Genomic DNA, 15,657 nt, shown 5'->3' with positions numbered 1-15,657 from the left:
GAGGTACATCAGCAGTGTGTTGTCCTCACAACAACAGTATGTACAGTAGATTATGAGGTACATCAGCAGTGTGTGGTCCTCACAACAACAGTATGTACAGCAGATTATGAGGTACATCAGCAGTGTGTGGTCCTCACAACTACAGTGTGTACAGTGCATTATGAGGTACATCATTTTATGGTCCTCACAACAACAGTATGTACAGTAGATTATGAGGTACATCAGCAGTGTGTGGTCCTCACAACAACAGTATGTACAGTACATTATGAGGTACATCAGCAGTGTATGGTCCTCACAACTACAGTATGTACAGTAGATTATGAGGTACATCAGCAGTGTGTTGTCCTCACAACTACAGTATGTACAGCAGATTATGAGGTACATCAGCAGTGTGTGGTCCTCACAACTACAGTATGTACAGTACATTATGAGGTACATCAGCAGTGTGTGGTCCTCACAACTACAGTATGTACAGTACATTATGAGGTACATCAGCGGTGTGTGGTCCTCACAACAACAGTATGTACAGTAGATCATGAGGTACATCAGCAGTGTGTGGTCTTCACAACTATGTACAGTAGATAATGGAGGGAGACTACAGACGCCCGCCTGCCGAACAAGTTCGGAAGCAGAAGTCTTAACAAGCTGCTCTGCTTTCTGCCTCTGCCTCATTGTCCCGCCCACACAACCATCTGATTGGTTACATACAAAGCCAATCAGCAGTGCGTATTCAGACTTCAAAACGAAGTAGTCTATGCTTTAGCGTCAAGCAGTGGGGCGGCATAGCTCGGTTGGTAGAGTGGCCGTGCCAGCAACTTGAGGGTTGCAGGTTCGATTCCCGCTTACGCCACCCTAGTCCCTGCCGGTGTGTCCTTGGGCAAGACACTTTACCCAACTGCTCCCAGTGCCACCCACAGTGGTTTAAATGTAACTTAGATATTGGGTTTCACTATGTAAAGCGCTATATAAATATAATTCACTTCACTTCTGCATTAATGCATCAAAATCAGGTCATCTGCAGCTTGTTTGCCGTGGGGAAAATAATAATAATACAACTAGTAATACTGGCGATTGTGGTTATGTTGTGATGGTTCACCTTGCCGCTGTGACCCGGGGTCGGCCAATCAGCTCCTCGTCCATCCTCATTGCAGAAGAAACGTCCTTACTGAGCACAACGGCGCTATGACGACTCCTCAGCCAACATAAAGGTGAGGCGGTAACCACGGTAACCACTCTGAGCGGCAGAACACTAGACGACGGGGACGGACGGAATAAAGCAGCTCAAGATAGCGCAAATGTAAAATACCTTGATCAAAGGAGATTAGGGAGATTAATACAGATAATAGTTTCAAGTGGTCGAAGCTTAAGCGTGAACAAGAGGACAAATCTCGTTTCTCGGTAAATGAACGTGACGCCGTGTTCGGTTTGACACGTGAATAAAGGTCGGAGTAATCAGACTCATGGAACAAGATGGCCAAGACTTGAGCGCGGCACAGTTTTTTTATGACTCCATTTAATTATATGCACTGTGTATGACCTCCATGTGTACCCTAGCAGTTTAATGGGGGACCAGCTGCAACTAGGTCCAATTCATTGGAATGTATGTGAGAGGGACACGCGGTAGGAAAATGGATGGATGGATCGGGGCTGGTCCTCACAACAACAGTATGTACAGTACTTTATTTGACAAAATAAAGTGAGTCAATCCTGCTTAAAAGCAAGATGTCCTTCCTTGATGGTCCTGGGAACCCGCATGACAGCGAGAGACTGTTACAAGCTACTTTTAAACTTCCATGCAGAGAGGGAAATCACAACTAAGTCAATTGACCAAAAGTGTATTTACTAGGGGTGTAGCGGTACGTGTATTTGTATCGGAACGTTTCGGTACGGGGGTTTCGGTTCGGCACGCGGGCGTACCGAACAAGTTCGGAAGCAGAAGTCTTCACAAGCTGCTCTGCTTGTCTATGGCGATAGACACATAATATCAATAATAAAATGTTTCTAAGCTAGGGATGCACCGATTAATCGGTAACCGAATATATTCGGCCGAATATGGCAAAAAAGACACATTCGGCCTTTGGTGGATTGAGTTAAAAACAAGGCCGAATAGTGGCGTGTGACGCAATTTTTTGACGCTGTGGGATATGTTGTGTACCTGTATAAGTGTATGAGGTTACAAGCACACACTTATTGAGATTTAGTGGGGCCTCTGTTTACATTATTAGCCTGTTGTGTAGGCTACCTGTATAAGTGTATGAGGTTACAAGCACACACTTATTGAGATTTAATGGGGCCTCTGTTTACATTATTAGCCTGTTGTGTAGGCTACCTGTATAAGTGTATGAGGTTACAAGCACACACTTAATTGAGATTTACTTGAGCCTTCTGTTTACATTATTAGCATATCTACTGTGGCTAAGCAGACTTTTGCCAAAAGGACAATAATTCATTTGTTGTGGGTTTATCCACTTTAATGCACTTTATTTTTTTTTTTGGAATGCATGTTTTGTTTGAAGGCCTAATATAAATGAAAAACGTTGTGCTTGTTTTTGAAAAGCAAAGACTACTGGAATATTAAAAAAATGTCAATATTCCATAAAAAAATACTTTATTTGAAAAACATGTCCAAATATTTATTCCAGGCTATTTACGCAATATAAAAAAAATTGTGAAAAACTGCATTCATTATTCGGTATTCGGCCAAGCGTTTAAATTTTATTTGGCTTCGGCTTCGGCTTCGGCCACAAATTTTCATTTCGGTGCATCCCTAAACTATATCAATATATATGGCGATAGACACATAATATCAATAATAAAATGTGTCTAGGCCATATTTTTAGGCCATATCGCGATACACCAATCAATCAATCAATGTTTATTTATATAGCCCCAAATCACAAATGTCTCAAAGGACTGCACAAATCATTACGACTACAACATCCTCGGAAGAACCCACAAAAGGGCAAAGAAAACTCACACCCAGTGGGCAGGGAGAATTCACATCCAGTGGGACGCCAGTGACAATGCTGACTATGAGAAACCTTGGAGAGGACCTCAGATGTGGGCAACCCCCCCCCTCTAGGGGACCGAAAGCAATGGATGTCGAGCGGGTCTAACATGATACTGTGAAAGTTCAAAGTGTGGGGCGGGCCCCACCTGTGGGGAATAGAAACCTGACAAGTGGGGCGCGAGGAACGGGGCGGAATTTCACTTCAAAAAAAATGTTTTATTATTCTATTCTTGCGGCGGCAATGACCAAGAAGAACGCGGAGTTGGAATATAATTACAACACTATACTGTATGTACATATTTATATACATATTTATATCATATTTATTAGGGGTGGGCAAATTAATGCGTTAATTACGAGTTAACTCATCAATCTGTAAATTATATAAAAACAAAAATATCAAAAACACTTGGTGTTTTGTATAAAACTAAAGACTTACTTAATTATAATTCTTTGTTAACAATTTATTATACTTTGCTACTTCCATACATGACATAGGGACGGCGCAGTGGGAGAGTGGCCGTGCGCAACCCGAGGGTCACTGGTTCAAATCCCACCTAGAACCAACCTCGTCACGTCCGTTGTGTCCTGAGCAAGACACTTCACCCTTGCTCCTGATGGGTGCTGGTTGGCGCCTTGCATGGCAGCTCCCTCCATCAGTGTGTGAATGTGTGTGTGAATGGGTAAATGTGGAAGTAATGTCAAAGCGCTTTGAGTACCTTGAAGGTAGAAAAGCGCTATACAAGTACAACCCATTTATCATTTATTTATTATACTGTGTAGAACTCTGGGGAACCACTTTTAAAACCATAACCAATGATATTGTTTTGCTGCAAAAAAAAAGCTGTACGGCTAATAAACAAAGCAAGATATTATGACCACGCCCATCCATTATTTGTTAAATCAAAACTTATGAAATTTCAAGATATTGTTTATTATAAAATAACACAGATAATGTTCAAAGCAAAAATAAATGCTCTTCCAGAAGGAATTCAAAAATACTTCTCTCTACAGACCAGCAAATACAATCTAAGACATGAATCTAAGTTTATTTTACCAAAAGCAAGACTAGTTGTTAAACGTAGATGTTTATCTGTTCTCGGTGTTAATTTGTGGAATTCTGTTGGTAAAGAAATAAAAATGAGTGACTCAGTATTTAATGTCAAAAAGAACATGTCACAATGTATTTTAAAAAGTTATGTGAACTAGAAATTTATGTTTGTTTGGTTAAATGTTGTATTTAGAAGGTATGTATGTTTATCTATTTAGAGAAAAGTGTATGTGTGTAAGTACATATTTTTGTATTATTTGTTGGGGGGCAGCCTGAATGTGGATGCTGAATGACTATATTTCTTTTTGTGTTGCAGAATTATTAGAAAAGGTAACTTAATTGAATGTAAAAAATGTATGTTGGGCATATAAGCTTTTTTGCTTCTGCCTGTTTCAGTCATGCTTTTATTTTGTTAACGCCTTTTCTTAACAAGATGACGTCGCCCGGCGTGGAGGGGCTCTTGGTAAAGATCGAACATTCGGCAAAAATACCGGACAATTCTGCAAATTTCATGGCTGGCTTACAGCGTGGTCACTCCGGGATCACTTACGACCGCCAGACAATTCTGGATGTGGATAGATCGGGCCGTTTTGGACTGAATGAGGCGTGCTTGCTAGACCGGCTAGCTAGCATGGGAATACTTTGCTGGCTACATGTGAAGCAGCGGAGTATATGTGTTGTCTGTCTATTTATCAATAATGCAGACCAGGAGTGTTGGCTGAGTTCTTAATGTTTTGCTTTCAGACATATCACAACATATAAGATGCCGTCATGGCGACACAACCTGCGCATGCTCGTCACTCCTGTTGCATGCTGGGTAGGGTAGTTCTTTTATTCCCTGGCTCATAACATCACAATATAGTACCATGTATATGCGTTCAGTTTATCAAAGCACCAAGCAAACAATCGGAAAATTCCCATCATATCAATTCCTAGATATGGTCATAATTATTTTAAGTGCACTACGCAGAATAAACACAACATTATTAATATTGCTACTACGGATAATTTGATCAAAACTTCCCTAAAACAGCCCACTACCTATAATATAGGTTTTTTAAACATAAGATCCCTGATTAAAAAAATGTTTCTGCTGTTACCTCAGAAATTGCCTTTTCAGATGTTATGATTGTGGCTCAGAGATTTGTATGTAGATTATATTTATTTTCCATAACAAACAGGATAACTTAAATACCCTGGCAGTGGCAATAAGCTTAAATGTTTGTATTTACATTTTTGGAGTTGATTTTCATAAAATATGCTATTTAACTGCTACTGTTTAACAAGGACTGATTTAAATTGTGTTTGCACAACAAATGTTTTGGCGCTTTTGTTCATGTGGGAGAATATTCCAATAAAGGTGCACTACACACTACTTTTGAATTCATTATTGGGCTTGGCGTGTACAATGCAGTTAATCGCGATTAATCGGAGAAATAGTGTGATTAACTTCAATTAAAATTTTCAATCAGTTTAATCAGTCCTTTCTTACTGTACCGAAAATGAACCGAACCGTGACCTCTAAACTGAGGTACGTGCCGAACCGAAATTTTTGTGTACCGTTACACCCCTAATATTTACTAAACAGTTATTAAGCAGTGGCACAAACATTCATGTCATTTCCAAAACAGAAAGTGCAAGATTGTCAGAGACATTTTAAAACAAGCTTAACTTTTGTGCATGATGTCACTATGTTGACATATTAAAACAACACTAAATTAAAGTGTACTTTTTTGCACAGAACGCCACTACGATAGTTTAAAAAAAATAAAATGCAGTTTTGTGCATGATGTCACACAATATATTTCAATAAGTTTCAAATAAAAATGAGCTGCATGACAGGAAATTTGAAATAGTGTTCGTTCCTGCAGACATTATCTCCTTTTGTTGTTGACTATTTTTTTCATACGGTTTCTCATAGTCACTGTCACCGACGTCCCATTGGGGTGAGTTTTTCCTTGCCCTGATGTGGGCTCTACCGAGGATGTCTTTGTGGTTTGTGCAGCCCTTTGAGACACTTGTGATTTAGGGCTATATAAATAAACATTGATTGGTTTATTGATAGTTATATCGTATTACAGATTTCAGCCATATCGCCCACCCTAGCATGGATGGATGTATTTTATTTACAGTCCCGGATCACGACAGATGTAATTTTAGGATAACCCCTTGTTTTTTTGTTTCACATCCATTCATCTTCTTCCGCTTATCCGAGGTCGGGTCGCGGGGGCAGCAGCCTAAGCAGGGAAACCCAGACTTCCCTCTCCCCAGCCACTTCGTCCAGCTCTTCCCGGGGGATCCCGAGGCGTTCCCAGGCCAGCCGGGAGACATAGTCTTCCCAACGTGTCCTGGGTCTTCCCCGTGGCCTCCTACCGGTTGGACGTGCCCTAAACACCTCCCTAGGGAGGCGTTCGGGTGGCCTCCTGACCAGATGCCCGAACCACCTCATCTGGCTCCTCTCCATGTGGAGGAGCAGCGGCTTTACTTTGAGTTCCTCCCGGATGGCAGAGCTTCTCACCCTATCTCTAAGGGAGAGACCCAAACTCATTTGGGCCGCTTGTACCCGTGATCTTATCCTTTCGGTCATAAACCAAAGCTCATGACCATAGGTGAGGATGGGAACGTAGATCGACCGGTAAATTGAGAGCTTTGCCTTCCGGCTCAGCTCCTTCTTCACCACAACGGATCGATAGAGCTTCAGCATTATTGAAGACGCCGCACCGATCCGCCTGTCGATCTCACGATCCACTCTTCCCTCACTCGTGAACAAGACTCCTAGGTACTTGAACTCCTCCACTTGGGGCAGGGTCTCCTCCCCAACCCGGAGATGGCACTCCACCCTTTTCCGGGCGAGAACCATGTACTCGGACTTGGAGGTGCTGATTCTCATTTTTGTTTCACATCTTATATCTTATTCACACCACATCATTTTCAGTGTCTCCAGCGTTCCGCATTTACATTTTCTCATCCGTGCTCTGTCTCACCAGCAAAGGGGCAAGTCTTTTTCCGGCTTTGGGAGTTATTTTGGAGTCTTTGGAAACGTAGCTGTGGAGGAGAGTTGGCTCCACTGCATGTGTTTGTCTTGGTGTCTGCTCGCCACAAAGATGTAATCCCAGGAAACCACTGAGACTGAATCATCTAAGTCAAATACAGAGTGGGCCGAAATGTAAAACTGAACAAAGCCGCGGGCCAAGGTTGAACAAATGAACCTTTTAATAGGGACCCAAACAAGTTTTGCAATGAATATTGAATAAGTAAGGCTGAAATAGGGCAGCACGGTGGAACAGGGGTTAGTGCATCTGCCTCACAATACGAAGGTCCTGAGCAGTCCTGGGGTCTTTCAGGATCTTTCTGTGTGGAGTTTGCATGTTCTCCCGGTGACTGCGTGGGTTCCCTCCGGGTACTCGGGCTTCCTCGAGCTTTTATAACGTAATAGTGCAAAATCAACTTTCAAAAAACTAACAAAAAACATCAGTGGTATATTAAATAAAATGTAATTTTATCTTTTCTATTTGCAGCCTTCTGATGTAAATATCAACATTTAACTTTTTCCGCAGGCTAATAAATTCGAAAATAAAATAAAAACGAGGTGGGCGGGGTCTGGTGGTAGCGAGGAGTGTATATTGTAGCGTTCCGGTCGAGTTAGTGCTGCAAGGGGTTCTGGGTATTTGTTCTGTTGTGTTACGGTGCGGGTCCATCCATACATTTCCTACCGTTTATTCCCTTTCGGGGTCGCGGGGGGCGCTGGCGCCTATCTCAGCTACAATCGGGCGGAAGGCGGGGAACACCCTGGACAAGTCGCCACCTCATCGCAGGGCCAACACAGATAGACAGACGACATTCACACTCAGTAGAAGCATTTAAGTCTCACCTTAAAACTCATTTGTATACTCTAGCCTTTAAATAGACTCCCTTTTTAGACCAGTTGATCTGCCGTTTCTTCTCTTTTTCTCTTATGTCCCACTCTCCCTTGTGGAGGGGATCCGGTCCGATCCGGTGGCCATGTACTGCTCGCCTGTGTAACGACTGGGGACAAGTCCCACTGGGTGTGAGTTTTCCTTGCCCTTATGTGGGCCTACCGAGGATGTCGTAGTGGTTTGTGCAGCCCTTTGAGACACTAGTGATTTAGGGCTATATAAGTAAACATTGATTGATTGATTGACATTCACACACTAGGGCCAATTTTAGTGTTGCCAATCAACCTATCCCCAGGTGCATGTCTTTGGAAGTGGGAGGAAGCCGGAGTACCCGGAGGGAACCCACGCAGTCACGGGGAGAACATGCAAACTCCACACAGAAAGATCCTCAGCCTGGATTTGAACCCAGGACTGCAGGACCTCCGTATTGTGAGGCAGACGCACTAACCCCTCTTCCACCGTGAAGCCCTACGGTGCGGGTGATCTCCCAAAATGTGTTTTGTCATTCTTGTTTGGTGTGGGTTCACAGTGTGGCGCATATTTGTAACAGTGTACACCCTGGATATGTCGCCACCTAATCACAGGGCCAACAGACTAGGGACCATTTAGTGTTGGCAATCAACCTATCCCCAGGGGCGTGTCTTTGGAAGTGGGAGGAAGCCGGAGTACCCGGAGGGAACCCACGCATTCACGGGGAGAACATGCAAATTCCACACAGAAAGATCCTCAGCCTGGAATTGAACCCAGGACTGCAGGACCTTCGTATTGTGAGGCAGACGCACTAACCCCTCTTCCACAGTGAAGCCCTACGGTGCGGGTGATCTCCCAAAATGTGTTTTGTCATTCTTGTTTGGTGTGGGTTCACAGTGTGGCGCATATTTGTAACAGTGTACACCCTGGATATGTCGCCACCTAATCACAGGGCCAAGGGACTAGAGACCATTTAGTGTTGGCAATCAACCTATCCCCAGGTGCGTGTCTTTGGAAGTGGGAGGAAGCCGGAGTACCCGGAGGGAACCCACGCATTCACGGGGAGAACATGCAAATTCCACACAGAAAGATCCTCAGCCTGGAATTGAACCCAGGACTGCAGGACCTTCGTATTGTGAGGCAGACGCACTAACCCCTCTTCCACAGTGAAGCCCTACGGTGCGGGTGATCTCCCAAAATGTGTTTTGTCATTCTTGTTTGGTGTGGGTTCACAGTGTGGCGCATATTTGTAACAGTGTACACCCTGGATATGTCGCCACCTAATCACAGGGCCAAGGGACTAGAGACCATTTAGTGCTGGCAATCAACCTATCCCCAGGTGCGTGTCTTTGGAAGTGGGAGGAAGCCGGAGTACCCGGAGGGAACCCACGCATTCACGGGGAGAACATGCAAACTCCACACAGAAAGATCCTCAGCCTGGATTTGAACCCAGGACTGCAGGACCTTCGTATTGTGAGGCAGACGCACTAACCCCTCTTCCACCGTGAAGCCCTACGGTGCGGGTGTTCTCCCAAAATGTGTTTTGTCATTCTTGTTTGGTGTGGGTTCACAGTGTGGCGCATATTTGTAACAGTGTTAAAGTTTTTTGTGCGGCCACCCTCAGTGTGACCTGTATGGATTTTGACCAAGTATGTGTGTGTGAAAGCCGCATATATTATGTGACTTGGCCAGCACGCTGTTTATATGGAGGAAAAGAGGACGTGACGGCATGTTGTAGAGGACAGTACCTTTAAGGCACGCTCCCAATATTGTTGTCCGGGTGGAAATCGGAAGAATTGTTGCCCAGGGAGATTTTCGGGAAGGGCACTAAACTTCGGGAGTCTCCCGGGAAAATCGGGAGGGTTGGCCAGTATGAGTATTAGCGGTGAATGTGGTGTTATATATGTTAATTTGATATTGCCTTAAGGGCCAAATGAAATTAAACGGCGGGCCACATTTTGCCCGCGGGCCAGAGTTTGACACCCATGATCTAAGTTGTCTCTTATGACCTGATATTCTGTGTTAGAAATTCACTACAATAAATTACCTATTATGCACTTTTTAATCTTTGCTTTTATACATATTACAATAATATCAGCTTCTTTTTGCACTAGTGCAACAGTCTAAGTCAAATAAAAGAGACCCTGTTTTTGAAAATAATGTGGAGAGGAAAGATACTATAGTGGTGAAAGTAGATTTGGCTAGGTCCTTCACATCCCTTACACCAGGGGTCGGGAACCTTTTTGGCTGAGAGAGCCAAGAAGCCAACTATTTTCAAATGTATTTCCGTAAGAGCCATATAATATTTTTTTTTAACACTGAACACAACAAAACACGTGCATTTTTAAGAAAGACCAACATTTCTAGAGAAGTCTCTTATTCTTTGTAAAAACATTGTTATTCTGAAGCTAACTGTGGAGGGGGGCGTGGCCTGCGGGCCTGCAGCGAAGCAGGGGTGTTGCCAGTACCGGCCTCGAAATCGGCGACAGGTGCATAGAAGGCCCACCTGGGCCTTTTTATCTGATCACCTGTCGCTATGTCATAAGCAGCAGCCAGGAGGAGAGACGGGCTTGGGGAAAGCAACTGAGAGACTTATTGAAAAATAAAACAATATTGTAACCCTGAAACAGGCTCTCATGTCAGTGCTTGGTGGTCTGAAGAACCCCCAGGAGGGCACGCCCCACACTAACCAATAATAATTAAATGACTTCTTACCAACTTCTTGAACGTTATATTTTGAACGTTATTTTTAACACTGTGATTACAAGTGGAATTATTCATTATTTATCGTGTTAAGCAACGTCAGCTCAGATTTATCCGAGAGCCAGATGCAGTCATCAAAAGACCCGCATCTGGCTCCCGAGCCATAGGTTCCCTACCCCTGCCTTACACAATGACAAAACACTCGGGCAAATGAAGGCCATAAAGAGAAAGGTTATTACGGACTATAGTTCTCTCGTAGACAACGGACTGAATGCGGAGAACACCAGTAGGAAATAGGGAACACTTGAATTTGCAGGGCGAAAAAGCTTTTAGGAGGTCTTTTGATCAAAATGGACTGAAAGAGAACACGTTGGTGAAGATGAAAGGGATGAAAACCATTTAAAAAAAAAGCACAATGGCGAAGAACTGAATCAAAACAGGTGGTATATGAGAAGAGTGTTGCAGCTGGATTGTGAAGAGAGTGGGTGAGCATGGGTGGATCCACTTGCATCTTTGCAAAATGGAGTGCTCTACTTGGCTGCAACCAGCAGAGGTTCAGTTGATTTACCGTATTTCCTTGCATTGCCGCCGGGTATATAGTACGCGCCTGCCTGTTTCGCGAAATATTATTTTTAGTAGCGCATGTCTAGAATTTCCACAGGGTCAAACTCGTCACGTCACGAGTGACACTTCCCCTGTCATCCTTTTCAAAATGAAGTAGGCTGATTTCAATACCGGTCTTTTTAAATCGCATAAAGGGAAGAAGATTAAGAGCTATTCAGTAGGATTTAAGGTCCAAGTTAATGAATATGCTAAAAAGAACAGTAAGCAGCTATGTTTTATTAATATACCGTAGCTGCGTGTGTCAAATATGAGTCATTAAATGACTCCCGCCTCCTGGTGGCAGAGGGCGCTAGTGATCCTTCTTGCGACTACTCGGCTGCAGAAGAAGTGACAACAAGTCAGGTTATATGTGCTGGGACAAATATGACGCGGGGGGGGCCTGACAGACCTTTTAGGATGTAACACTCTAATGCTAAATAAAGCATGTTCCAGTCCTAAATACCCAGTGTATTATTTATACAACAACATTTCATGGTGGCAGCGGTAGAAAAAAGAGATCACCCACAGAGCAGAACGGGAGGGGGAGTTGTCCGAGGTTAATTCTGTCGTCGCCCGCACTTGAAGAGCCGAGCTAACTGATAGCAGCGGTCGGATAGCAGTTTTCTAAACTGGACTTTCAATCGAAGCAGGATGGGGCGGCATAGCTCGGTTGGTAGAGCGGCCGTGCCAGCAACTTGAGGGTTGCAGGTTCGATTCCCGCTTCTGCCATCCTAGTCACTGCCGTTGTGTCCTTGGGCAAGGCACTTTACCCACCTGCTCCCAGTGCCACCCACACTGGTTTAAATGTAACTTAGATATTGGGTTTCACTATGTAAAGCGCTTTGAGTCACTAGAGAAAAGCACTATATAAATATAATTCACATGTAATAAAGGAAGATCTCCATCGAGACAGGGACTTTTAAAACTGAAGAAAGATAAGGAAGACTTCTATAAACCAGATATCGATGCTTTTGATCAGAAGGAGCTGGCATGGACTTACATCCATCCATCCATTTTCTACCGCTTATTCCCTTTGGGGGTCACTGGTGCCTGACTTCATTTTTAAGTGAAGGTATTAAATGTGCTTTTCATGATGGTATCCTTACATCACACTCAATTTTTTACTGCATGCCTTTGGTAAGGTTTGAAATTAATTAGCGCCCCGGCGGCAATTCAAGGAAATACGGTGGTCTCAATTAGTTTGTGGTTCAAAGAAGGATAATCAGGCGACAGCTAAAGGAACTGGATCTACAGTAAAGATCTGGCAAGTTCTCCGAACAGCGTTGTTTTGCTCAATACAACCCGAGCATTGAAGCAAGATTCATGAAATCCAGAGAAATTCCCCCATCACTTCACAATTACTTCAAAATAATTAAATATTGTTCTAGTCAAGAACATCTATAATACAGAAAGCTCATCTTCAATTGTTTTTATGTTTGTCTGTAAACCGTCTCACACGATAAAAGACAAACCAGACTTTTTAACAATCAAATGCACATCATGAATTTTGTTGGGACAGCTTTCTAAATGGCAAAAGAAAACAAATGAAAGAGCAGGTATAGTTTTTTTTTTACTTACAGAGTTGATGCAGTCCAGTTCTTTGTTGAGAAGCCACGGTAAGGAGAGCTTCCCATCTCCTTTGTAACAAGACTGAATCCTCTCTTTGATTTTCTCCTTTATCCTCCTCAGGGTGAATAAGCACAATGCTGACTCTTTGGGCGGTTTGGCTCGATTCTTCTGACCCTGGGAGAAAACCGTGAAGAGGATGTCTTCGTTCTCCGAGATCCCCAAGGAGTTGGCCAGTTCGCGGCCAGGCCGGGCCAGGTAGGCATCCTGAACCAGGCGGTACTCCACGCCGTCTTTAGTGCAGCCAATGGGGAACTCGACGTAGGAGTAGAATTTGAGGTCATCGACGCAGAGGCGTACGATTTTGGAGGTGAAAAACTGCTCGCCACTGGCATCGGGAGAAGTCAGCTGAGTGTCCAGTTGCATTGTAAGATAATAGACAAACTGTTCACTGCTGAAGCTGTAAACGTAGTATATATCAAAAGCAGGGAACTTGGACAAAGTATCAGACGGAATCTTGAGCTGAGAGGAGACAAACTCGTCTTGATACACAAAGCTGAACATGTCTGCATTTTCTTCGTTCTCCATCAACTTCCGGCTGGAAAAGGTTGGGAAGTACTCGGATTTGCCATCGATGGGTGTTCCAATGAACAGCTTGCTTGTGGGTTTATCAGGGGAGTTTATGATGACTCCTGACATGGTGCCCGACTCAGCCACACTGGACAGGTAGTGTTCCTTGCGATGGTGAGGCTCGCCCAGCTTGAAGAGGTCATCCAGACGTAAAAATTGACAGATGCCCTGCGAAGTACTACCACAGGCGATGAGGCGATTGTGGGCATAGTCAATGAGTAAAAGCTTGTTCACATTAGGTGTCTGGGCCAGGTCGTGGGGGCATGACTGGACGCTGGGTGGAGGGTAACATTTTTCATTGTCTACCACTGGTCCGGTCATGTGGCTGCGGAGTTTAGTCAGGTTGCTGGACAGTTTGAAAATCCAGTTGACGGCTCCCACGTAGACTTCCCCGGTTTTGTTGTGAATGGCCAAATGTGTAAGCCCCCACTCCCCGGGTGTGAACCATTTAAAAGTTGGCGGCGGGCCTCCACAGATGGACGAGGTCATGATAAGCAAAAGCCCAAACACAGGAAACAGGTTCGCCAGAAACGGCGAAACTGTTGATCTAGCTTGGAGTGACATATTCGGCCTGACCCGTGCAGAGTCTTGGGGGGAAGGAGCAATGGAGTCGAAGCTGTTTCAGACGGGAGTTCCAAGTCAGGATTGTTTTGCTTTACCGTCAAGAAATAACGCCAGGAGGAGGAGGAAGAAGGGAACACAACTTCTATTGATCCACTGTCCTGTTCATAGTGGTGCACACCATCGTGAGGAACTTCATCCGCAGTGGGAGCCCTAGAAGGCAGAAAAGACTGTTAGTGCTGGAATTACAGTTCCTACTGATTATGCATCAAGGCCTTAAAGGCTCACAAATCAAACAGACAAAATTAGACTGAGAAAAAAAATCTGACATTTGCCACCGTGATGAATTAATGATATCAAATCAAGTCGAGAAGGCAAATCTGTGTTGGCATTTAATTATGAGCAAAGATAGTCGGGGTGCCTCAGCCAATTATTAAAAGCTCTGTATACATAATATAGGACTTGAGTAATGGACGCAACATTCAACTCAGTAATATTTTATAACTTCAATCATAGTGGCCTTAGAGGCAGCATATGTATGAGAAAGTGCCACATTGGAGAACTATTCATAGTCCTGTCACAGTTTGAATGGGGTCGACACACTACCCACAAACTTATAATTGGAGTACTTGTTATAATCATTTCCAAATACTGACAAACGTGAGCAGTATCACGACAAAGACGGGTGCTGCCAAGAAGAGACCAGTTAGCCAATTTCTGAGAGGTCCATCTGTTCCACAAAAGTTACTACTTGCCCCACCCCCCACACTTCAGTTCCAGTTCTTCTTCCCTGTAGCATCATTGCACCCATATGTGTTTACCCGCACAGCACATGTTCTCCTGAGATCCCTGGACAACTGGCGGTGAGACCGAGAGTGAAGAGTTGGGACGGACCAATCCTGTTCCTGAACACGCCGGACTGTAGTCAGTTGGAAGCGTGTCTTAATGAAATTAAACAATGGATGTCCGCTAACTTTTTGCAACTTAATGCCAAAAAAACGGAAATGCTGATTATCGGTCCTGCTAGACACCGACCTCTATTTAATAATACAACTTTAACATTTGACAACCAAATAATAAAACAAAGTGACTCTGTAAAAAATCTGGGTATTATCTTCGACCCAACTCTCTCCTTTGAGTCACACATTAAAAGCGTTACTAAAACGGCCTTCTTTCATCTCCGTAATATCGCTAAAATTCGCTCCATTTTGTCCACTAAAGACGCCGAGATCATTATCCATGCGTTTGTTACGTCTCGTCTCGATTACTGTAACGTATTATTTTCGGGTCTCCCCATGTCTAGCATTAAAAGATTACAGTTGGTACAAAATGCGGCTGCTAGACTTTTGACAAGAACAAGAAAGTTTGATCACATTACGCCTGTACTGGCTCACCTGCACTGGCTTCCTGTGCACTTAAGATGTGACTTTAAGGTTTTACTACTTACGTATAAAATACTACACGGTCTAGCTCCAGCCTATCTTGCCGATTGTATTGTACCGTATGTCCCGGCAAGAAATCTGCGTTCAAAAGACTCCGGCTTATTAGTGATTCCTAGAGCTCAAAAAAAGTCTGCGGGCTATAGAGCGTTTTCCGTTCGGGCTCCAGTACTCTGGAATGCCCTCCCGGTAACAGTTCGAGATGCT

The 15,657-nt window shown here is 43.9% G+C and overlaps 1 protein-coding gene across 4 annotated transcripts in view; it reads right to left on the bottom strand.

Annotated features, from left to right (window-relative positions):
• The window catches only part of LOC133535433 (plexin-A1-like), a 508,851-nt gene that overhangs the window by 384,701 nt on the left and 108,493 nt on the right, over positions 1–15,657 (bottom strand). For all 4 annotated transcript variants that reach the window (XM_061875266.1, XM_061875268.1, XM_061875267.1 and 1 more), the window contains exon 2: positions 12,833–14,224. In XM_061875266.1, coding sequence (XP_061731250.1) covers positions 12,833–14,014 — 1,182 coding nt within the window. In that variant the 5' untranslated portion in view covers positions 14,015–14,224. The remainder of the gene's footprint in view (positions 1–12,832; positions 14,225–15,657) is intronic.

The sequence above is a fragment of the Nerophis ophidion genome, linkage group LG16 (genome assembly GCF_033978795.1).
Source record: "Nerophis ophidion isolate RoL-2023_Sa linkage group LG16, RoL_Noph_v1.0, whole genome shotgun sequence".
NCBI lineage: Eukaryota > Metazoa > Chordata > Actinopteri > Syngnathiformes > Syngnathidae > Nerophis > Nerophis ophidion.
The sequence above is the reverse complement of the archived record's forward strand: the minus strand, read 5'-3'. Positions and strand labels throughout refer to the sequence as shown.